Source organism: Pezoporus flaviventris, unplaced genomic scaffold (genome assembly GCF_033815535.1).
Source record: "Pezoporus flaviventris isolate CSIRO_AGI_PZ_B2104156 unplaced genomic scaffold, CSIRO_AGI_Pfla_v1 ptg000052l, whole genome shotgun sequence".
Classification (NCBI taxonomy): domain Eukaryota; kingdom Metazoa; phylum Chordata; class Aves; order Psittaciformes; family Psittacidae; genus Pezoporus; species Pezoporus flaviventris.
The window spans coordinates 954,066-979,994 of NW_026892600.1; the positions used below are offsets into that span (position 1 = coordinate 954,066).

General features: G+C 40.0%; 2 protein-coding genes across 2 annotated transcripts in view; both read right to left on the reverse strand.

Annotated features, from left to right (window-relative positions):
• The window catches only part of RASA1 (RAS p21 protein activator 1), a 54,122-nt gene extending 32,404 nt beyond the window's left edge, over nt 1–21,718 (reverse strand). Inside the window, exons 1-5 of the mRNA XM_061468833.1 lie at nt 20,997–21,718; nt 6,212–6,361; nt 3,386–3,521; nt 2,452–2,522; nt 500–617 (exon numbers count right to left, since the gene is read on the reverse strand). Of these exons, the coding sequence (XP_061324817.1) occupies nt 500–617; nt 2,452–2,522; nt 3,386–3,521; nt 6,212–6,361; nt 20,997–21,436 (915 nt within the window). The 5' untranslated portion in view covers nt 21,437–21,718. The remainder of the gene's footprint in view (nt 1–499; nt 618–2,451; nt 2,523–3,385; nt 3,522–6,211; nt 6,362–20,996) is intronic.
• The window catches only part of LOC133277187 (cytochrome c oxidase subunit 7C, mitochondrial), a 568,656-nt gene that overhangs the window by 344,801 nt on the left and 197,926 nt on the right, over nt 1–25,929 (reverse strand). The gene's annotated exons all lie outside the window — the stretch shown is intronic.

The following is a 25,929-nucleotide window of genomic DNA, read 5'->3' on the forward strand; positions in this document are numbered from 1 at the left end:
CGATGCTGTTTTCTCCTTCTGAAGTATATCAAACCACTTGTTCCCCCCTACAGCAACTGAATTATCTGCAGGTCACCTGGTTAGCTTCCTAAGCTCACACAAGCCCAAATTCATTTTTAACCCACAACGCGTCTTTAAGAAAAAAAGAGAAAATCCTACCATAATGCAAAATTACATTCTGGCAAATATGAAGAAATGCAATTAAACGAGTAACAGATCCTTCACCAGGACAGTAAAGCTTAGTAAACTGCCTAGAGAATTTACTGTACCCTTCATTTGTACTTCTCTGGGGACAACATGTGAATAAGCTTTTTTGATACTGAATTAGGTTTACAGGTTTGCTATACTATTTTAAACAAAGCAGATCCAATTACTAGGCTTAGAAAAGTACATCACTAAAAAACTGGCAATTAACTGTCACTAATTTGGGTTTATTTAAATATTATTTTGCCAAAAAAAAATCATTCATCTAAGAAATTTGAACATAAAAATTACTTACCACTTCTTCTACCAGGTCTTCCACAATAAGACCTTGCTCATCTGTTCGCAGGTTTGTAACCCACATCCAGCCATCTTCCAGTTCGTTATGGACAATAAACATGTCTCCTTTAAGGAAACTGAAGAGGGTTACAGCAAGAGTTTAAATCAGAGATACAATCATAGTAAAAAGTTTAATGAACATAATGAATCCCTGATTGCAATTTACTCAAAACATATGAGAAAATCTGTTTGTGAACATGAATTAAGGCATGAATTAATACCCCCAGCATACGACGTGTATTTTTCCTCACAGTTAAGCTGTTACTATATAGGAGCTTATGCTTTTGATTTACGTTTAGTACCTAATATATACTTCAGTTCCACCAAATTCAAAGTGTGCTGAGGATGCATGAAACAAAAATAATGCAACAATATTAAAAGACAGTAATACTGTTCTTTTATCAGGAGGGATCAATTAATAAACACAAGCAAAATAACCAGAGATACCCTTAATATTCTATAAGAAAATAATACTCCTTTCGTGAAAATTAGTATAAGTTTGTGAAATATCTTAGAATATAATATTCTTTATGTTCTCACATATGAGGAACAGTGCTACAAAGGTAGTACAGAACAGCTTCCAGAGAAGCCAAAGCCATGTGATTAGCTGCAAGAAAAGCAGAAATAAGAAGCATTAACATGTCTCAGCTGTGCCACGAACAGAACTGTAACTGTTTTAGCCATGTGGATCTAAAAACTCAAGCACAGAACTTTGCATTTTAGTTTCATCCTAAACAAGAGAGAGAAGGTATAATTTTCTACAATTTCTGTTACGACAGCACTATAATAAATGTTTTTTCCTCTCAAGTTGGTAGACACTTAATGGTCTCAATCTATCTTTTTGTTCTTACAGATAGTAGGAAGCCTTACTTGCAATATGCAATTGGGAGTCCTTTCTCTGTCTTACCACCTTTTAATCTGGAAAACAATCTCAAAGACAAATATCCTCACAGCATCCTTTAAAGAGGTTAAACAGGATTGAACAGTGAGCCTTGAAATAATTTCCATCCCAATAAGGATATAAAGCTCTCATATAACTTCCTCTGTATCTTAGGCTAATGTTGCCAAAACCAAGGCCATTCCCAATTCAATCGGTGTGTTTAATCAAACTGAGTCTGTCTCATTAGAGAGATTAGAAATCACTACAGTGTAATAACAAAGTGTAAGAATATAAGAGATAAACCTGCAATTCTGTAATTTTTTGATATCTTAAAATTATGGGAGATTACACACTTAAAATTATCATTCTATTCAACACAGAGTTTTCCCAACAGGAGGGAAGGATGTGAAGGCAACGGAAGGGAGAAACATTCTTGCTCCATCTTACGGACAGAGAACTTATGAAAAACAGTCACCAAGTTTCGAAGCACAGGTAAGAAAATGAATACTAGAACATTTAAAAAGCTTCTTTAACATTGCTCCTTTCTTCTTTTTTCAAAGAAGGCATTAATTACTCTATTCTTCCATTTACAAACAGTCAATGCTCACATTCTCTGACTACTCTGTCTAGTGGTCAGAACTTGTTTGGCTTGAACTATTTATCTGCTATTAGTTCTGTGGCAGTCTGGACAGAAGCCTTGCTCATTTATTTTGCACTGTCACACAAGGCATTTCTGCACAATTCTTTCATAGACAAATACCCTCTTGGAAAAAAAATGTAAGGCTTTATGAAGTGTACTTCAACATTACTAATTTTACTTCAATAAACCTAATGTAATTTTCTGACAATTAATACAAACAAATGCCCTGAAAGTGTTATTGCGATTTCCAACAGGTTAAAGCTATCATCCTTTTAACCTAACTGTGATAAGATGTAACTGGATAGTATTTGTATATGAACATATACTTAAATCATTAGTATTTATAAATACTCTTAAGAATTTCACAACTGCTACTAACATTAAAACATACCTTATTTCATCAGTTTCTGGCACTTTGGTGTATGGTAAAATTGCTCGAACTCTCCTTCTGTCCTCAACAGGCTACAATTTAAGAGAAGACAGCAAAGGTAGTACTTTTCCCTCTTTCTAGTGTAAAACCTTTCTCCCCAGTGTTACACTATTCTGAGTCAAAAGACTGGGAGAACAGTCACTTATATCCCCCTTGCCCGTTTTAGATACTCAAAGCTCCAAACCCCTGAGAGCTAGAAAAGTATAATTCATACAGCTAGCTACAAGAGTTCTCATTTTGATTTCTAGCATGATATATAATGTATGCTTATCAACTTCAAAATAAACTACCAGTATGATAATTCCCGTAAAAGTATACTTTCAAACTTTCTTCCACTTAAAGAATGGAAATTTCCATAAGTTTAACATTCAGAAACATGTTTGTTTAGGTTCTGTTTGGCAGGCCGGCTTTATTTTAATTACTTCTATTGTTTCAGATGGGCACGTTGAAGAAGCCCCATTTTCAGAAACTTTAGTTACTTTCAGGATGTGTACTTTGAAATCCTGTTAGATAGACAAAATACCACAAAAGAGTAGAGGTTACATTACACTGTGTTCTTTACTAACCAAGAACTGCACAATTTTCTGTTTACCTCTCTTTACTCCCAAAGCTATTACTGCATTTGGAAATAACCACAACACCTGATACCCAGCTCTCTCATTACACATTTCCATTAAATAGCAGTTTGGGGGGTTTTAATCATTACTTTGTATCAGTAAGAATGTATTCTTATATTCCTCATACTTCAACATATGCTGAGCCTATGTAGAACTACAGTAAACTTTCTAGCACGATTTTTCCAAAGAAAACTGTGAATGGTGATTGAAGTTACTAAAAATGAAGTAAATGACACTTAGAAATTTTATTACATATTATTATAAGTTTTGGTACTTGCCTCTGGAGGTGCAACTGGAAATAAGAGCTTTTCCCCTTTCAGCAAACAGGACACATGACTATAATAACCGATTAGGTCTGAAAGTGAAGCAAAACGACGTCCACCAATGTAATAGTCTCCACACATGGCAATAATCCTGTTAATAAAAAAAAAACCTTGATATAATATTTCACTACATTGCAGGGCATATACCTTTCTTAATAAGCCTATATACATTCAGCAAAGTATTAAAATATTTTAACAGCAAGTAATGGCACATGATTATACAAGGCAGGAAACAACCACCTTCAAAAATCAGTCACTTTCTTACAGTTAGTTTAGCATCCATATTTAAAGTTAACAAATTACACTGGAATAATCAAAATATCTCCTAGACCCAACTGCTAGTGGAAAAATACCAAAAAACAACCAACTTACATAACCATTTCAGTAGTTTAACACAAGATTGAATTCTTACAAAACCATACATTTTATTCTTAAAGGGCTGTGTTTCTCTTAAAAATACAGAGACTTGTTAATGCATTAACATTCCAAAAACATGAAGTACCAAGTCTGTTCACGTTGCTAGTCAATACAAATTCTGAAAGCAGTTAGGAATTATTTATTTAGGTAAAAGAGTTAACAATATTTAAAACATTCCTTTTAAACTGAAAAGAGTCATTCGTAAAAATGAAGAAGTACTTAATCTGAAACAATTTTAACATCTTTGACCAGACAGTCCAAAGAAATAATCACATGGCATGTGATGGCATCAAGCAGACCTAAATTTTTCCAGAACACAGAGATCAGACAGGAGTCCATCCTTACAAAAAGATAAGAAATTAAGAAACAAACTACTACCAAACTAAGCCAATTTTGGTGTTAGGAAATAGTTAAAAAAAAAAAAACAAAACCAAAAAAACCCCAGAACCAAAATGTTAATTGTCTCTTCAGTTTCTAGAAGAGATGCTAATTATCTTAAGGATATTTGAAAATACATTACCAAAAAAAAACATTTGAATCTTCTTAGTATTAGACCTTTTCACAATGCTTGTGAACAACTCAAAAACAAGAGAGGGAGAGGAAATTCCAAATGTTAAACTACTAAGAAACTTATTCCTCATCCCAAATGACTACACTATTTAAATCTTCCTTCTCAATTCTTTGAACTTAATTATTTTTTCCAAACAGTGATGTAAGATGTTTACAAAGATGAATCTTCAGAGATGAAATCTAAAGCTTTTAGGCATATAGCACTGCAAGGGGAGTCAGAAAACAGCGTAACTTTAAGGGCATACGCTAGATCTTTTGACATTTTCTGTGAGATTTCCTGCTAAATTATTCAATACATTGGGTTCTAAATTAAATGTAGTGTTTCAGATTATTTTCTCATCAATCTTAGGTGACACCCTTCTTTAGAACACTGAGCTAGCAAACAGAGAAAGACTTCCATAATCACGGAAAATTCTGAAGGTAAAAGATTAAAAGATAATTATTTTCCTTCAAAATCCTTTCTATCAGTGATTCATTGAAAAGGTAACACTTCAGTGGTTAAAAGATTTACTTTCGAAGGTTCATAGGCTGTAAATCAATCATATGCTGCATGAGCATGTATGTCTGTATGCAACTTTCACGAGACACGAAAACTGTTAAAATAGTTAAAGACACTGTCATCTAAAATGTTGGGATTTCAGTCGCACAGAAATCTAATAAAAGTTTCAGGTGAAAAATAAGAATTTTAGGGAACAAAATATGAGGGATATTTTTTAGTAATGGAAGTTATTAAAATTAATCCAGGACTCTAAAACAGCACTAGGAAGCAAGTATTAGCACACTTTACTTTTCTGCTACTGCTACATAGTAATCAGTTACCCAAGGCTGAGAAGCTGAAAACGTATCTCAGATCACAAGATGCAAACAAGATATTATTTGTGTGCTATATTGTTTGCACTTAAAGAGTATTATGCGTTCCATATTGATGGTAAATCAGGACCTCTAACCACACTTCTTCATGCAGCAGATGCAATCAAAACCTCCCTACGTTTGCAAATCATGAACATAGTGGCTCGTACATTGGCATTCTGTGTAATTTCAACATTCAGAAGTTGAAGAAATTGCTTTGAATTTATTTGTTGCCATCAAGGCAACATTTGCTTTCAAAAAACATTTGCTTTCTGATTTGCTTTCTGTTTTGTAAAGACGAACACACTCCATTTGCTGACTAACTTTCAAGCTCTTCTCAGAATACACCTCATTTACACTAAGAATAAATGAACTTACTAATGTACACAGTTTGGAAATGATAAAATAATCCTAGTTAGAACACTGGAAAAAGAGTTACTTGTATTTAGAACAACTAATTCTAGCACACACTGAGGTTGTTTCCAGCAAACCTTCAGACGAATAAATACGTAATTCTCATTATTTCTTCCTGGGTTTTGAGGGCTTTGGTTTCTGGAAGGGTTTTCCCTCAAAATTAAGGAAGCAACCACATGTGCCAGCACTTAAGTAAATCTTGTGAGATACAATGGCTACTATGGAACAAACTCAAAACAACCACCTTGACTAACTAATGAAATCTACAAGTTGTTATAAGCGTATTCACAGCCTCTGTGAATACACTTCAACAGCCAGATGTTGGGGTTTCCTCACATTTTTACTCTTTAGCCTACAAAATAATTTTTAAACAGCATATCTTGAAACAAACAGTAGTAAAAAGCTGTACCATTCAAGAAAAAGTTAAACATATTCAGTTATAATACAATGATTATTTTCTGTTTGCACTCTATCGTGCTCTAAACCCAAACGTAGATAACAGTATTTTAAAAGAAAACATTTAATTCTCACCTAAAATGATTGACATTTGTTTTACTAAGGAATGAAAGCACAAATGAACCTGGTCTCCGATCACTCTCTCGAATAAGGTAACTTCCAGGTTTCCCAGCTTGCCGAAGACGTTCTTCTGCAATTGTTCTGTCAAGTTTTCCATGATACCACCTGAAAAAGAAAGTAACAACGGTTGTCCTTAGAACTCCAGGGTTTTTTATATTCTAACAGAATAGATCTATAAAACTACCAACAGCTTTTAGTCAGAACTGACATAACTCTAAAGCTTTGATTCAAAGTTATCACACCTTTGCATGCTTAGCCTCCTAGTTTACTTATTTTGAATAAACAGTATTTTTAAGGCAGCATAGTTTTTCCAACATTGCTTCTTCCCATGAACCACCCCAAGCATGGATTCTCAATCCACATACCATGAGCTTTTCTCTCCTCCTAACTTGCTTATTTTAAATAAAGAGAACCAGAAGTGAGTAATCTGACTGGGAAGACTTGATTTTAAGCCTACACAGGCTGGACTTTATAAAAGCATAAACTGAGAAATGAATTGTAACAAGCTGTTTCCAGGCTGGCACAGATGCTGCTGTAGCAAAGCCTGCACTGACCTGGAGTGACAGCAGTCACCAGATCACCATCCAGGCCCAAAACAGTCTTTCCTAATCACAAAGTCAGTTAAAAGCAAGTGCAGATGTGTGGCAAATCACAGACTGCAAAACATGACAAAGAAACACTTCAGTCTGAAATAAAGGTTAGGCTGCTACCATTTAAGCATTCATTTGCCTTACCTCAGCTTATACATATATATATATATATATATATATATATATATACACAGCTTTTATTAGGACAATCATTCTACCCCAAATGATGAAGTATCAGGCTTATTAAAAAAAGAAAAAAGACCAAAACAACACCATTCAAACATAAATGCAAGCAATGCTCTCATCACCCTCATAGCCACAGCATGTTCCAGAACTACAGTAGTAACTTACTGGCTCTGTACCCATCAACTAGCTATGCTTAATTCAATCTTTAATTTCTACACTCAAGAAAACATCAGCTTCCATACAGCCACTGTTTTAGACAATTCAAATCCGTTACCACTTCACACCATTTGCTTTTCAGTTCTGACAGTTCACATATGTCTTGCAAGAGTCACAAAAAATGCATTTTGGAAGAGAGATGCAAACGGCCTTTTGAACTAATATACACGGTAATACCAAAACCTGCACAAGATTACAGTTCCAAAAAAAATGAATAGCTGGGCTGTTGATAAAAATCTAACCAGAAGCATTTATTTATTTACAAAATGGAAACAAAAGCTTTGAGAGCTTTTGTCAGAATGAAAACCAGGTAGACCAAACTAATAAGTACTATTCATACCAGCAAAAGCAGCACCAACACAAATACTGTTTACCCTGGCAAAGCTGTGCTTGCTAGTATGGCTCTCCTTTGCTTCTCTTCCTCATCCTGATCAAAAAAAGTTAAACCAGAAAAAGTGCTGCTGTGTCTGCACAACATACAACTCAAGGCTGCTGCAGGCTCAGTTACATAGGAGCGATTCTGCCTCATAACATTCCAGGAACTTTCCTGATCATGAAATTCATTGAAGCCAACATTCTACGAAGCCTATTTTAAACTAACAATAGTTTCACTAAGCACTTATCTGTTCCTATTTATCATACATGTGAGAGAAATAATCCTAACTCTATTGACAGACTCGTTGCATTACACTGACAAAGGCATGCTTTCAAAATGGGAAGGTGGGACTGTTATTAAGAATGCAAATTACTAATAAAAAATATACTAGGAAAACAGGCACAGACTGCTTGCAACAAAACATTCACATTTTCTGTAAAGGATTTCTTACAAATATAGTACAAAGTTGCATGCTCCAATTTTAAGACTGGAAGCTCTTAAAAAAAAAGGGCACGCTCCTTGCTAGTGACAACAACATATATTGGAATATCCCACATATTGGAGATCACTTGCTCTAACAGTGAACAGGACATAGGTAGATGGATAGATAGACAGATAGATAGATAGATAGACAGACAGACAGATGGGATGCTCTCCCACTCAACAGTTTTATATCAAGTCTAATAGAAGACACTGTCTGGTAAAGCCAAAGCAGGGTTAAAAATTATTTACTCCTCCACTTCAGAAAAGGTTTGTTTTGTGAAATAAAAAATACGTAGTTAACTGCTGAGCGCAGTTAAATTCAGCCCATTCGAAATACTAAAAGCTGGCAGGAAATGAACTGTATTTTACAGGTTGCACACATTAATGTAATGCCCAAATTACTCTGTACCACTAAGAAATAAGTATTAGTACTGAATTTAACAACCAACTGATGTAAAGATGGCAGTGAAGGCATCAATACTGAGCAATGACAGCAGAAAACAGAGGAAGTAATATCCTCAGGAAGCCTCTAAGGTAGAATACATCTTTAATAAACCAGATACACCCTTAAGTACAAACTTTTAAGACACAATTTCAGTATGCAAAATGCTTGTTGATGAAAAAAAAACTGCACTTTCCCAGAGAGCAGAATTACATTACTAGACAGAACCACTTTATTCAAGCAATACACAGACTAAGGGTGTTGAAAGACTTCATTTTTAGAAGCACAAGTCTTATATTTCATCCGGCTATCCTCACCTGTTTCCCACATTATATGAAGCAGCATTGTGCAACTTTATATCATTAACTAATTTGATAGCAAACGGTAAAAACTCTGTTACAGTACCCAATCTGATTTAAGGAAACTGAGTGCTCAGTTAAGGACTGGCTTTTTTATTTATTTTTTAACACTTCTGTTCAAAGGTTGTGAGATTTTATGTTTTGGAATACATCCATAGATCAATCTTCCTGTGAATACTGGCTAACGTACTTAGCACAAATTCATATAGTGAAAAAAATATCACTTAAATTGTATTATCAGCATTAAAGGATGCACAACAGAAATAACTGAACTAAAGGACCTGTCCTACTTGTAATTTCATCAGAGAACAGAGAGCAGAACACTAAGAAGGACATGGCCAGGCTATCATAACTTCTGAAATAAAATAAATCCAGATCCTCTGGCTTTATTCTCCAATCGGGTACCTCAATGAAGGTAAGAGTTCAGTGCTTCTGTGAAAATACACCACAAGAAACTACCCTTCCCTCTTCAAGTTTTATAGGTCAGGATCAACAATTTTGGCATTTTGTAACCATGACAGCTTCAAGTTTAATGTGCTCATAGTCAGAAGCAATGCTGATGCAGATCTCTTGATTTACACTGAACGTAGTTTCTGAGCAGACATCAAAGGGAGTCTTAAGTACTACCTACAGTACACTATGAGTCTCATGAAAGGAATTAAGGTTTGGATACGAAGGTATCAGTAAAAAACTGCCTAGCTGTTTGTGAATACGAAGTTGCCCCTGTGGCTGTGACCAAATGTGTGCACTCAAAACTATAATGTGTACACCAGCACTTAGGCGTATAACCTTCATCACTGCCAAAGACAATCCCTATCATTTCTACTCAGTCACCTCTGCTTCCTTGCTTAGTCCTACCTAGGAACACTTTTGTATTTCTAATGCCAACTTTGCAAATTTTTAAATGTTGACAGTCCACTATCCTCACAGTGTTTTCAGCACACATAATTAAATGACATTCTGAATCATAGCTAGTGCCCTGACAATACAATAGCTATTATGAGGCACATTAAAAGAGAAAACCAAGTAGCCTTAGAAGATAATGTTATGGAATGATTCAATCATAAAATATATTACCAACTATATATCACAATTTAGGTGCCTGCTTCTCTGACCACTCATTTAATTCCTGTAACCACCCATTTAACTGCTGTAACAAACTTACAGAATTGTTCTGTATTTTGCTTCTAAGAAAATACCAGTAATAGGCTCCCATGCTTCACAAACCAGTCAGAAGCTGTACAAGAATGCACTCCCATGTGCCTATTTAAATTAAAAGCAGCATCTTCAGAACTCCAACCCAGTGTATCACAATGTTAATCATAGTGAACAGACAGAAGCAGGCACAACAGTGTCAGAAACAGCTTACATATCCATACAAACTACACAGAGCTGTACTGGAGTGGTCCTCAAGCTACAGCCACAAGCCATTAACCTCATTAAATGAGCTGCACTGCAGTTAGAGCTGTTACCTCCAGCCTGCAAACAAGAGCTCCTTAATTTTCCACCAATGCATGGAAGGTGCTGGCTACCAGACACCCAGTGACACCAACAAGCACTTTCTACTGTGGGCAGGAATGCAACTACACTGCAACCGTTTAGCAAAGTCATGGTACATCAACAGGACTTCCTGTCCCCTAACATGGATGCCCCACAAGGTCCATGCAAGGCACAGGATATTCACAAAGAGGTAGCAGATGGTAAATATGTCATCTGAAAGGAGGCAGCTGCTATTATGTGTGGAAGCATGTCATACTGTTCAACCAAATCCTTTTATTTACATATTTCTTTTTTTACACATGGGAAAAGCAAAGATTATGAAGCTTTGTTGTTCCACTAAAAGATTCTGCTGTCACAGCAAGCTGAAATTTTTACTTAGGAATGCAGCAGCTAAGGGAGGAGGAAATGCAGGAGAGAATGCTGAAGGGGTGTAAAAGTGTTTTTCAGTGACATAGTACAAATGTAGGTGTGATAACAGCTGCAGTGCAGACCTCTATTTCCGTCTAGAAAAGGTTACGGTGCACAGGAAAAACAGCCATCAAATGCCATATCCACTTCACGCAAAGGTCTGCTGAGCCACATGTTGCTGCTTCAACAAAACCCACAGGAGAAATGGAAAACTTCCATGAGTCGTGCTCAACACTCCCCTCCTACCAATTCAGTCACTGCCTTAGTACCCTGCACATGGTACCAATTCTTGCTACCACCTCCTGAGAACACATGAGCTGTTCCCATTTTACTGTGAGGGTGGTGAGGCACTGGAATGGGCTGCCCAAGGAAGTCGTGGATGGTCTGCCCCTGGCAGTGTTCAAGGCCAGGTTGGACAGAGCCTTGGGCAACATGGTCTAGGGTGAGGCATACCTGCCCATGCCAGGGGGGTTGGAACTGGATGATCTTAAGGTCCTTTCTAACCCAAACCATTCTATGATTCTACAAAAGAGAGCAAGAACAACTACCTTAAACTGGAAAAATCCTCAATTTCAAATGGCATACAGAAATCTCAAGCAGGGTTTCTTAAAGACAAAGGTTAAAAAAAAAAAAATAAAAACAGAAACAAGCAAACAAACAAACAAAAAAAAACCAAAAAAACCTCAGCAAAATATCCCATATTACTTGTTTCTTCTTATTTTGTTAACAGCAACCAACCAGCCCTCAAGTTTTCCATCTGAAGACTTGATGCTCTATTCACCATTCAAGTTTCATTTCAGTCTTGCAGTTTCTCTCAGCCTAAAATGCACTTAGTTTTACCATTTTTATCCAAACTCTGCCTTTTAACACTTATCCCTCATCTTTGCCAAATTTGTAAGGCTGCATTACCTCCTTTATGCACATTATTTGTAGAGATTAAATTAAGGTAACCTTCACTCAAACTTCACTAAATTCACATCCTTCTTCTGCCCTGTTAGTTACTAGCCAATAGTAACCAAATTTTGGCTAAGTCTTTGCAGTTCCCACATCACAAAAAACTTTCTGCCAGAAAAAGCTCTGCAAATATGTATGACCTACTACACGGATGCAGCTTTAAGATAATAAAACAGGAGCTGAAACTAACTTGAAGCCAAGTTAAGTGTTCTTTGTCTGGTTAGCATGAAATCAAGTGTTAGACACTGTTCTAGGAAAGGGAGGGTGGGGTTTTTATCCCTTTTGCATTCCTATACATTTTTCTAAGAGGCAGCACAAGGCATGTCAGCACAGAATCATAATATCAGCTTGGTTGGAAAACATCTTTAAGATCATCAAGTCCAACGTTTACCCCAGCACTGCACTGCCAAGGTCACCATTAAACCATGTCACTGAAGCCCTCATCTACACAGTCTGTGAACACTTCCAGGGACAGTGATTCCACCATTGCCCTGGGCAGCCTGTTCCAATGCCTGACTACCATTTTGCCGACGAAATTGTTCCTAATGTACAGGAACATATCCTAAAACTCCCCTGGCACAGCTTGAGGCTGTTTCCTCTCATCACTTGTTCCTTGGGAGCAGAGACCAGCCACCTCCTGGCTACATTCTCCTTTCAGGTAGTTGTAGAGAGCAATAAGGTCCCCCTTTCTCTTCTCCAAACTAAACCCCCAGTTCCCCCTCATCTGTTCCTCATCACACTTGTGCTCCAGGCCCTTCACCAGCTCCACTGCCCTTCTCTGGACCCACTCCAGCAACCCAGTGTCTCTCTGGTAGTGAAGGGCCCAGAAGTGAACATAAAATTAGAGATGTGGCCTCATCAGTACTGCACGTACCCATGTAAGCCTAATGAAGAATAACTGTGCTTTTCTTGTTCAGCTGTTCCAAACCCTCTTAGAAACAGCAACTGAAAAACTGAACCATGCCACACTTCAAGGCTAGGAACCAGATAATTAACTACCACAGGCACGCCTTAGTATCCAATCTGATAACTGTGTGATTTGCAAACGCCAAAAGAAGCCACTAAAACATTTCCAGCAGCATTTACATCAACTCTGGGCTAGAACAAAAGAGATCAACCAACAACCTTGGTACATCTTAGCAAAAAGACTATGCAAAGATGAAAGAAAAGATAAACATACAGCCAAAAAGCAATACATTTAAATAACTTCACTAATGAGGAAACGTTCTATGTTTCAACTGCTGTGACAATGCTATAGGCTTTAATAAACAGAGGTGAGACAACAGCATAATATCCAACACAGCTAAAAGATTTCTTCCAATCCTACCTGATACACTTTTATTGACAAGAAGAATGATTGCCTATCTCACTTTTGCAAAGTCACAAATAAGCAGGTGAAATATAGTTAACCTGGCTGGAAAAACAGCTCTTGAAACAGCTTGCATTTTCTTACTGAAGGATCAGCTTAGGAAGTGAATTCTGGAACACATTAAAGCTTTTAGCAAGAAACTTCCCATTTTCACATGCTTCCTACTTGTGCCCTTAGGTCAAAACCATGCCTTTTTCTGTTTGAACTAAGAGTAACTACTACAGAAACAATGTTACCACTGCTACACAAACCAACAGATATTCTGTGTGGCAACAATCAATGAATTTCTGAGACTATCATCCTGTCTGCCATTCGCCTCATGAAATGTACCAGAGGCTCCTTCACCTTCCTCCTCCTCCTCCTCCTTTCAACTCACCACCTCTAACCAAGCACAGGTCTTTGTGCCATGCTCCACTCTCACCTCCTCTCACAACCTGGAATGTCCCCTTAAAAAGGAACATCACAGACATGTATAGGTAACTGCTTCTAGAATGAGGAATCCCTGACAGTTATACACTAGGTATCAAAGACAGGGACAATGCCTGAATTAACAGATGTCCAACACTTTCCAGATGCACAATGAACAACATCAGGGAAATATAACCTAGACAGTATAATCCATACAAGGAATCCAGCAGCATGACATAATTGTGTGTACAACTAAGAAAAGGAAACAAAAAAAAACAGAAAACCTGGTCTAGATTTGAATATAGAACAAGAAGATTATTAGAGAGGCTTGATAAAATTTTGCTTTTTAGAATAAGGACATTTCTCTGATATTTACTGCCACAGAGTGGAAAGAATAATAAAAAAAAAAGAAAATCTCCACAAGTGCTTAGACAGTACAAAATCATGGAATCAGACTTGTTTGGGCTGGAAGAGACTTAAAACACATCCAGTTCCAGCCCCCTGCATCATCAGGAAGTTTGCTGATGACACCAAACTGGGTGGTGAGGTGGACACTTCAGAAGGCAGAGCCATCTTGCAGAGACCTGGGCAGCTGGAAGGACAGGCTGATGAGAATACTATGGAGTTTTAACACAGTCAAGTGCAAGGTCCTGCTCCTGGGATGACACAGTCAAAGAGCCCAGTCCAGACTGGGATCTGTGGGGCTCAGAGCAGCCTGGCTGACAGGGACCTGGGCATCCTAGTGGACAATGAAATGAACATGGGTCAGCAGCGTGCTGCGGCAGCAAGGAAAGCAAACTGGATCCTGGGCTACATCCAGAGGGGCACTGCCAGCAGAGATAGAGAAGTGATCATCCCACTCTACCCAGCTGCCACACTGCACACGAAGTGCTGTGTCCGGTTCTTGTGCCCATGATACAAGAAAGATGCAGACAGACTGGAGAGAGTGCAAAGGAGAGTCAGAAGATAATAAAAGGGCTGGAGAACCTGCCCTATGAGGAAAGGACAAGGAGTTAGGTCTCTTCTCCCTCGCAAAGAGAAGGCTCAGAGGAACCTCATCATAGTACTTGTTTTACAGTGAGAACAGTCATTCACTGCAACAACCTCCCCAGGGAGGAAGGAAAATCTCACTGGAGGTTTTCAAGATGCAGCTGGACAGGGTGCTAGATGATATCAGTTATGTTCCCTTTCTCACCAAAGGTTGGGCCAAACCATCTTTCAAGGTCCCTCTAAACCTGGGTTGTTTTATGGTTCTCTAACTGGTATATTCCAACCCAATCAAAAGCGTAACTTACAAACCACCACCACCCCCCCCCCAACAATTAGGGCTTGAGGATGAACAACTATTACTATTTAACAAAAAAGGAAATCCTAACAAGAAGAACTGATTTGGTATGAGGCTGGCTTGAGAAGCAGGTGAAAAGACTGAAATTTTAATATTAAAATTACTGTTTCAGGGCCTAATCACCATAATAATGAGTCTGCTAGTTTACCATAACTTTTCTGTACCAGGACTAGAACTGAGTATCCTGAAGACCTTGATAATTCATTCCTGAAATATAACTGGAGCTTTCAAGTTAATATAGCAACATTGATTTTTACACTTTAATTTGTACACATTAATACTTGCAATAAAATCATATTTTAGAAGGAAAAGGTAGATATTTCAAGCAAATCACACGTCATGTTTCAGCCACCCCTCTCTGTTTGTATTGACTGTGCACTTGCTAAGGCTGCATTCTATCCCAGCATCCAGGTCATTCATCAAACTGTTAAACAGTGCTGGCCTCTGCGTACACCCTGCATGTCCACCTGGACTTTGTGCTGCTGATCACCACCCTCCAGGACAAATTTCAATCCACCTCATTGTCCATCTGTCTAACCTGTACACTGCCAGCTTGTCTATGAGCAGTCTATTGGACATGGTGTCAAAAGCTTTATTAAAGTGGAGGTAAACTCTTTCTCTCTGAGCCACTGACCTCACTGTAGAAGGCTGTTACATTGGTTAAGCATGACCTCCTCCTTATAAATCCACGCTGACTACTCATCACCACCTTCCACACAAAACAGACTCATGTAAAAACAGAAGTGTTTTTCTGCTCCAGCACAACAGAGCAGATATTTTACATAAAAATAAAAAAAATACTAAAGATTGCCTGCAGCCTTTATGTTGTATTTAAAAGTATATAAAACAGTATGAGTATATAAAAGTTGTCAAGCACTGGTTAACATTTTATTGGTACTGACTACATACTCTGGAGGGTCACACAATCATTTCACTCTAACACTTCTATGAAGCACAAAGATAATGTTATAGGAGATGCCTTCTCCTCTCTCCTACTGTGCCTACCACCAGTAAGAAATATCAAGGTGGGTTTTCTTTTGTTTGTTTTGCTAAAAAAGAAAGATGAGTGAGAAACTGGAAAACTACCATAAAAGTCCTAAGAATTTACAGCTGAACCAACAGATGGGGTCCTACACTGAAGAGACCCATGACCCCTAGAAAAATGTGTTCTTCCCCACTCTGCAGCCACAAAACATTAAGATGATAAAAGGTGAAGAAATACAGCACAATATTATGCTTCTCAATGGGGCAGACCAGTAGATGAAGTGCCTAAGTCCTACAGTGAAGTTCTGTGAGTCAATATACTTCACAAAGTAAAAACTAGATGAAGTGCAGGTCAAGAGACTCTATTCACTGTTTAGACAAAATGACAATATCTGATGCTAACTTGAAATACTGACTAAATTCCTGAAAAATCATCTTCAAACTTTTTCTGGCATCAAACACTGTTCCACTTCCGGTTTTCCTCATCTGCAGTGTTCGTTTATATATGTATCTAATGTACTCAGTTTACTTACTGCTTCACTTCACTATATATGGTTAGGTATGATTCTGCTCTGCTGCTTTTAACCACCCATTTAAGACAGCACTTCTCACATCACACATTCAGTCAGACCTAAAACCAGATTTATATTCAGGTATATTTTGTAAGTGGCTAAATCAATATGCTGACCATCAACTTTAGAAAAGTATTTCTCCTCCGTGAAGAACAGGAATTAATTACCTAAAAAAGTTGACCTGCCAACCACAGTAACTGTTAAAGAGAAAAGAAACCTCATACACTGAAGTTACATCACACTGCATTTTTTGTTTATACACTACCTAACTGAATATGCCAATATTACCTTCCCTCAGCTTTCAGTGCAACAGACTCATTCACTGGTATGGAAAAGGGCTTTGGCCACTATTCAGGGAAAAAAAACACCTCCTTTTCATGAGTTACTGGAATAAACTAACACTGCAAAACTCTGGACTTGCCACCTTTGACACTTAGGTGAAGAAACTAGAACTTCACACTACATTCAGGTTGATCTAGTTTAATGCAATCCATGCTGATTTAATGTTTCTCTATCCATCTCTATCTTCAGCTCTTTTTCTCACCATTGTGTTGCCTCAACAGGCACCAAGGGCCGCAAGAACACATCTCCTTTGGGTAGAAAGTTTTGTCTACCTTTTTGGTAGACAGTTTAACCAGACTGCCTATTTCTTCAACTGATACCCATTTCAAACTGATAACCACTGTTAATAAAACACTATATGAACATGATAGTGTTGCTGGAATATACTGGATCTGCTTCTGCCCACAAATGCACACTAAGATCTAAAATAATTTTTTTTAGCTAAGATTTTTCATCAAACACATAGGTAACAATAATTCCACATAACCACTGGTTTACCACCAAATTAAACAGCATTCATTATTAAATCCAAAGGCATTCACACTATTTCAGCCACTGTCAGTGAGTTCTGCAAATGGGGTAGAAAAGCACAGGGGAAAAAAATTGACCAAAACAAACACACAGCTGTCCACTTACCCCTAACATCCTGTGCCTCCCACCTAGCATTAAGCTAGAGCATCAACACACTGCTGCTGTGCTCCAGAAAAATGAAACCCCACACATGCACTGAACAGACAAGCCTTCAGTCAGTTTCACTCCGGATCAAGGAAGATAAATATCAACCCTGCTTGGGGATTTTGTGTTTGTGAATGAAGAGAACCTGCTGCATACTATCTCCTCCCACTGCCAGAAAATTAAAGAAAACACATTAAGGGAAGGCACACTCCCCTTTTCCTTAGGTACATGAAAAAGAGAAGAGGAAATTAATAGTATTAGGTGCTTGATAGCAAAGACGAACACATCCTGACTACCCTGAACAAACTATATTTACAGTATCCTGATGGGAAGTGCAGAACTTGCATCTGCTTCACTTCCCATCTCTTCAGGTTAGTTACTGTGAAAGCCAGAATGTTGACTATACAGTATTTAAAAACTTACTCATGTTTAGAGAAAACGTTTGTAACACTTTCATGCCCTAACACATGCAAACTGGGAACTCACATTTTGTTTGGTTTGTGTTTGTTGCTTTTTTAAATTCACAAAACAAGTTAGGAGATGAAAAACTGATCAAAGTTGTGTCTAAGTTTGTGCCAAAAATTTCACTGTATTTAATACTTATCTAAGATTGGAGTATGAACACCAGCAGCATTTACCAGGTATTCTTGTGGGAGTCAGTAACCAAACACTCAGTTAATCCTGGAATGCATATCCATGGGAAGGCAAAGAAGCCTAGTGAGTCGTCAGTGTTACGAAAGAAATAATCCCTTTTCATTCTTCAACACAGTAGTAATTTTATATCACAAAGCAAGGCCAGGAGTTGAAAAGCACTCTCAATTTTCTGATGTACACATTATATTGTCAGGAATTAAGACAAAGAAACAAAACCATTTGACAGATTCGTGGAATTATCCATGAAGCCAACCCTGCATGCTTCCTATAAAAACTGAATGAATTAGGAGGAAGTGGGAAAGGGTGGAGCTGGCAGTCATATTCAAACAAATGGAACAGCAGTTTTGTAATCACATTCAACTGGAGAAACTGAATCCAAGTTTAAATCACAATATCAACTACTGCTTTTAAAGACTTACATTGGGCTCTTCCTTATGTAAGATGATATATAATACTGATCTTTGTTTCTAGTAACAAATCAAGAGTTCAACCCCGTAGAAGCAGATGGTATGACTACAAAGAAAGGGCACTTCCAAAATAAAACAGCAGGACTGAAAGAATACAATTTACTACCAACATATGACCAATTTAAATGACTTCCCTGAGAACGGTAAAACCTGATGCTGTAAAATAAATTAATTAAGGGATGAATGAAAGGGAAAAAGGCTTCTAATCATTTTAGTCAGCCAACTTCAATTTTTGTTACAGAAACACCACATAAAAATTACATAGAAAATTACAAAGAAAAGTGTTAAGTATACAGAGTTACAAACTTCTGATTTTTTTTTTTAATTATTAAATGTATTTTGTTTCTTGGATGTTTCTGCATGAAAGAATCCTCAAGAGAAAACCATTTAACTATAGAGCTATGCCCTTGGTCCTGCAAAAATTACAATGTCCCCTTTGTCTGAATAAGTTAAGTATCCTTGTAAACCAAAATAAAATCAGGGCCTCTGCAGTCTTCCCCTAGTATGCACTCCCTCTCAGAAATCTAACATCCTCTTTTATGAAAGTTCACTATCATGCTTGCACATGACTTAGAAGACAATATTCTGACTGCAAAATCCACTCAGAACTGTAGATGTGGTAACAATCACTTTAATATCAAGCAGGTGACTGTTCACAAATAATTACCCCACTTCCTAAAAGCATTTCAAAAAGCTTGCTTTTTGGCTTTTGGCTCAGTTCTCTGAGGAACTCAGCTGGGTTTAACAGAAGCAGCAATGTGACCTTTCAGAGAGAAAACCAGACAAGCAGAATTCTGTATCTCACCACCTTGGCACACCATAATGAAGAAGTAACTTTGCTTTCATGTGCTCCTATTTCCCTCTTTATCCTTTGTCAAACCTGCCTAATCCTATTTCCAGCTCATTTAGGCGATTCTACAAGTTTAAGACTATTCAAACACTGTCTTCACAAAACAAGGCCTTAGTGTTTACAAACTTCCACAAGAAATCCAGAAATTAAAAGAATAAAGGATTACTAGGAAAGCTGTCAAAGTTCGAGAGATTAAGCTAAAAGGAATACTGTAGTGTTACATATTATGTTCTCCTTACTACAGCAATGGCTCCTGAAATCCTGGAGGGATGTGAAACAGTGCAGAAGTTAATAGCCTCTGTCAGTGAGAGAATGCAAAAACTAAAAAAACACAACCCAAATTCAGATGGGTTTTCAGACTAACTTTCTGACCAGTATCTTGCATACATTCTGCCACCCTGGACCTCAAAACCCAAAATTATCAACTACACTCACTGTAAATTCAGGAACAATATATGTCTAGATACTGATGAAAGTAATTGAAGCCTTTCGAGCAATTTCACTTTGAGAACATGGTACCTGCTTGAGGGCTATCTTCTGCTCTAACAGAAGCCTTGCAAGCACACTGCTTGAACCACAGACCTTCTAGTTAAATCCAAAGATGGTGTTTAGGTATTTAATAATTGCATTAACCCTACATAACATTATCTGACCTAACATTTCAATATAAACACAAAACTGACCTGCCCCTTCTGCAGGATTCTTTCTATTACCAGCACTGCAGGAATATCCGATTAGACTAATGGATAAGTATAATAACACCTAAGTGCAGGTTTACAGCGTTGGGTGTTGTTTTTCCCAACTGCCTCATCTCTCCAAACATAAGCTATGTAAAAACAATTTTATTCTAAATTGGTTGAGCAGCAGAGCAGTTAAGACATTATTTATACAGAATTAGTTTTAATTCACTTTAAATCCATGATTCCACTGCCTGAATTCAGGGGAAAAAAAAAAAAAAGACCAAGCACGTGTGCACGTTTGTATATGGAATGGAAATGCCAAGTATTACTTTTTTTTTTTTAATACAAGATGATGACACGGTATATGAGTTATTTTATGCCTCGGATAGTACTTTTGTTGGCTTTTATTTTAAAAAGAGATTTATGGCTCTTCTGAGAAGGGCCAGGGCGCTACCAGAGGCTGGGAGAGTCTCCCCAACAGGTAGTTAAACCACAACCGGAATAGCTCACTCTTCCTGGCAGCCTGCTATGAAAACTTGCAGAACCCAAACCCGGCTACATGGCAGCGCCTGTTACTCTCGGCGCTGACCCCGGCTGCTCCACCTCCGGGAGCAGGGGAGCCCCACGCCGTCGCGCTCGCCCTTTTCCCATGCAATGGGGCGGCGGGACTCCCGTCCCCGGGCACCTCAGCGGCGGAGGCAGCTTTCCTGCTGTAGCGGAACCGCGGGAAGAGAGGGCCAAACTTCTGCGGGAGTTCCAAAGGAGTGGGACACACTCTTCCCACCTGGAAGGCCCCCCTGCTCAGAGGCCGAGATGCGGTTCAGGGGAGTGGGGGCCCAGGAACGGCCCAGGCCCGGGGGATGCAGGGGCGGCTACTCACTGGTTGGTGGGGGGCGCGTTGAGTGGGATGGCCACCTCCTCCTCTTCGTACTCCGGCCCGTCCAGAGAGTCGGCTTCGTCTACAGTCCCTAGCCCCCCCGCTAAGGGTGGCGGCGGCGGCGGCAACGGGGGGAAAGTGGTGGTGCCTGAATCGGCCACCCGGGCCGCCTCCAGTGCCTGCCCCGGGCCACCCGCCGGAGCGGCAGGCCCGGTGCCCAGGTCCAGGATCCCCAGCACCGAGCACAAAGCTGGGCCACCCGGGGGGCCGGCTCCCGGGCTGCCGCTGCCGCCGCCACCGGGGCTGGGAGGGAAGGGGCCCTCCGGCCCCGGCCCCTTGCCCCGGCACACGGCGGGGTAGTGTCCCGGTTCCGCGGCAGCTGCCGCAGTCCCGGCTGAGGTAACCGAGCCGCCCTCCTCACTCCCGGCCTCAGCCGCCATCATGTTGAGCCTCGCCCCCCCTCCGACCCCCCTCCACCGGCCGCCGCACGCCGGAGGGGTGGCGACAAAGGGGCCCCGGCTCCCACCCCCCGCCCCGCCCTGGCGGGGAGCGGAGCCGGGACGAGGGCAAAACTTCCCCGGAGGAGACGGGCCACGAACAATACCCGGCTGGGTGGGGGCGCGGCAGCTCCGCAGGGCCCCGGCGCGGCTGCCGGGGAGCGGCTCCCGCGGCCCCGCGCTCCCTCCCCCAAGCCCGGCCGCGAAGCCAGCGAGCGAGCGCCAACACACCACGCCTGCGCACCGCGAACCCCGGCACGCCTGCGCGGGAGAGCGCCTGGAGTTCTCCCGCAGGAATCGGCCCAAGCGGAGGCTTCCACCCGGCTCTGGGACAACAGCATCAAGGGACGTGGAGCTGTCGGAATGAGTCTAGAGGAGGCCAGAGATGCTGCGAGGGCTGGAGCAGCTCTGCTCTGGAGACAGGCTGAGAGAGCTGGGCTGGTTCAGCCTGGGGAAGGGAAGGCTCCAGAAGACCTTAGAGCAGCTGTCAGTGCCTAGAGGGGCTACAAGAAAGCTGGAGAGGGGCTTTGGAGAAGGGCCTGTAGGGACAGGACAAGGGGAATGACTTTAACCTTGACCGCGGGGAGACTGAGATAAGGTCTTAAATAGAAGTTCTTCCTTGTGAGGGTGGTGGGGCACTAGCCCAGGTCGCCCAGAGGTGCTGTGGCTGCCCCATCAAGGCCAGGGTGGGCGGGGTTTGAAGCAGCCTCGTTTATTGGAAGGTGTCCTTGCCCGTGGCCGGGGCTTGAAGCTGGATGAGCTTTAAAGGCCCCTTCCAACCCAAAGCAGCCTGGGATTAAAGAGGACCTTTCGTTGTGCTTCTTATTTGAAAACCATGGTATTCTGTCAGTAAGACTAAAAAAAGTATCCTAGCATCTACACTGTGCTTCTTGCCTTGAAGGAGTTGGGACTCCATTGCTGCTTAAACCTGCATTCTTCACACTGCCTATCTTCATCATTAATACTTGTGCTAACTTAAATGGGTTTTCTTGGCACATCAGCTTCACCTCACCCATAACTACCTCTCTGTTCAAGAAAGCATCGTGTGACATTACCAGACAATAGAACATGTAGGTATTTTAGGATTTATTTTCCTCCCACCCCCCACTGTTAAAAGAGCTGACAAATAGCGGCACGTTGACACTTGCATGTCTAGAATGTTCTCAGAAGGCATCTAAACATTCAGGTTTTCAAAGCTTTGCTTTACCCAAAAGTATTGCATGAATTTTTCCTGAGGCCACTAAAACAAACTACTGCTCCCACTTTCACAGCTTCCCAGCCAACCTCTTTTTATCTGCTGAAATTAAGTTTTCATATCTTGCCTTCTAAAGGCAAATTCTCTTTCCAGTTACACCACTAAGATCTGTGGAATTATGCTGGGTTTGTGCCCAGTGTGAGTGAAAGAAGAGGCTAGCTCCACCAGCCCTTTTTTTCACAGCACTTTAACATGTTCATCCGCAGCTATTTGTCTGTTTAAGATTCTGCAGTTTCAACAGCGATCTCTTACAACTGATTTTGCATTGCCACTTTCCATTGTTGTAATGTCAGACAATGCTCTATCCTGCTACTTCCGTGGGTTTCTCTTTGCTGCTGGTTGCTTTCCCTCACAGATTTTTAAACAAAATTATTTTAATGCAGCCTTTTAGCTGTTTTGGTAGTGATATGCCTAAACATAGAAATGTAGTGTAAATATGTATAAGATGCCCTTGATGAGGCTGGCTTTTCTAAGTGCCTTCCAGGGCAGTAGCATGTGTATGGGTGCACAATGTGTATGAAGGCTAAAAGGACAGCTATGCTAAGGAGTTCATAGAATCACAGAATCAGCTGGGTTGGAAAAGACCTTTAAGATCATCAGCCTTTCCCCCAGCACTGCCAAGACCACCATTAAACCATGCCATTGATGGCCTCATCTACACAGTTTGTGAACACTTCTAGGGACAATGAGTCCACCACTGCCCTGGGCAGCCTGTTCCAATGCCTGACCACCCTCACTGTGAAGAAACTTTTCCTAATCTCAAATCTAAACCTCCCCTAGTGCAGCTTCAGGCTGTTACCTCTTGAATGGGGTAGTGTGGCTGAGGCAGTCCTTCAGGAGGTTTATTTTGGGGAAGGCACTTTTAAATTTGGCAAGGATTCCGCAGAAAGAGGGCTTCTAGTGAGATCAGATAACCTGTTGTATCTCGGCGACTGGCACAACATTTCTGTCACTTTGCAGGCAAATTGCCTGGGTTGCTCTGTGCTGCAGGTAATACAAATTACCCTGCATTTCCTCCTTCTTAAATTGAGTCCAGTTACCCAAGCCTTCATGGGACTTTATTTACATGAATATATTTGGGTGAAGGAACAAATATATTTTTCTTGATACTTCTCATCTTTTTCTGAAATCCCCAGTGTAAATGATGCTAGGATAGTTAGTCTTTCATCCCCGCAGTATGCATGGAATCAGGTTAGATTCTCTGGAAAGCCTATTTGCATGTTCCACAGAGTCAGTTTGCAGGATAGTGAATCTGGGATTATACATGATTTCTTCTCTGCCAGCTGTTGGGTGTGATGTCCCTTACACTTGGACTATAATTGAAACGTCAGAGCACAGGTGGATTACGATTTTTCTGACATAACTTAAAGACCGATCTGTAGAAAGGCCAAAACTGAGTCTTGACCAGTAGAAGTACATTGTTGCATGTATGTTAATGCTGCCATTAAAACTACCTGCTCATTTGTTGATTTGTGGTAAATAAAATCCTTATCTCAGGATTCTGGCCATGGAAGACTTACGGCCTGTGCTGTTCATGTAAATAAGACTGAGTGGTCCCAAGCACTTGAATAACGGTTGTCTGCAGAGTCCAGGGTGTAGTAACCTTTTCTGCTCTTCCTGTGAGCTTATCACAGGCTAACAGTCAGTGTACCAGTTGGCTTGAGACCCCCTGCATACTCACAGGGAAGCTTCATCCACTAGTGTGGAGTACATGCAGCCATAATTGTCATTATTTTATTGATAGTGACAGCTGTCTTTCACACATCTAAGAGTTTGGGGTCCAAAACTAACTCTTCCAGTGTAGTTGCAGGTGAATTTCAGTGGCACTGAGGCCTTTGAACAACACTAGTATATCAGAGACCCTTTTTTATGTAGGATACATGTGCCATACCACTCATAACACTGTTTGGACTGGTCTAATTGTATGTACCATAATGATGGCAGTGGTGAGATGTTCCATACAGTGATTAAGAGCTCAAGTTTTCAGGCTGGGTTTGTCACTAATTTGCATGGCCTTGGGCAAGTCATTTGAACAAGGTTACACTTTCTCCATCAGTAAAGTAAGAAGCTATTTCACAGATGTGTCAGAGGATTAATTGGTTTTTTTACCACATTTGGAAGCTGTTAAACATAATGCTTATTAGAATGAAAAGCCAAGTGAAGTGAATGATGCAGTATTTCAGTCATTTACAGAGAAAGCATAACTTGAACCATGGATACAAACACAGTTGTATCCTTCACTTTCACTCCTTATTTCAGCACAAAACTTCTCCTCCTCCTCTCCTCCTTTTCTACTTTCCTCCTCTCTTCCTCTCATCCTATACTCCTCTCCTCTCTGTGCAGTTTATTTCCACTTTTCCAAAGTGTTCTCCTATCTCAGAAATAAATGGCAGCAGGGAAATTGTCTTTCTGTTGCAGGGTGGATTGGTAAAGAGAGCAGCCTTCCTGTAATGAAGAATCTGGAACGCTCCAGCTATCCAGTTCTTCCCCTTGTACTCCCCAGTATATAAGGAACAGGTACAGACTCAGTGCTGATTCTTCCTACCTGCATAGCTGTTACAAACTGACAGAGGCCACATGTATTGCTGGAAAGGTGAAAATATGAGCAGAGTCTGGGCAAGAACTTGAATGCTAATAATTTTATTTCCTGTAGCTTAAATTGTTTGCTTCTATCTGATTTATTTTTGTTGGATAAAGCTGACTGTGTTCCCAGGCTGATTATTGTAAGGTAATCATTGAGCAGTCATCATCATTGTCTGTATTTAATTTTGGATCTGTGCTGTCAATTCTCCCATGTTCATGGTACAAATTAGAAGCCTTTGTTTGCACTGAATATTTTGTTTGTATTGCATCTCTGAGTAGATCATTAGTGATAAGCTATTTTTAGCATATTTCCCTTCATTTTAGATCAGTGGTTTTCAAACGTTATTTTAGTTTAATGACTTTGTGATTATTATTGATTTTCAAGAACATCTTTGTCACCTGAGAAACAATCTCTCTAAGATTCCAAATTCTTCCATAACGTATTGTCCCTGCTCATTTTGTGTAGTTTCCTATCCTTTCAAACAAATGTTTAAGCTGGAGATGAAGGAAGTCCCCATAAAAGACTATAATCTCCATGCGTACAGAATTTGTATCCCATTGTCGTGGTTTAAACCCTAGCCAGAACAGCTTGTTCACTCAC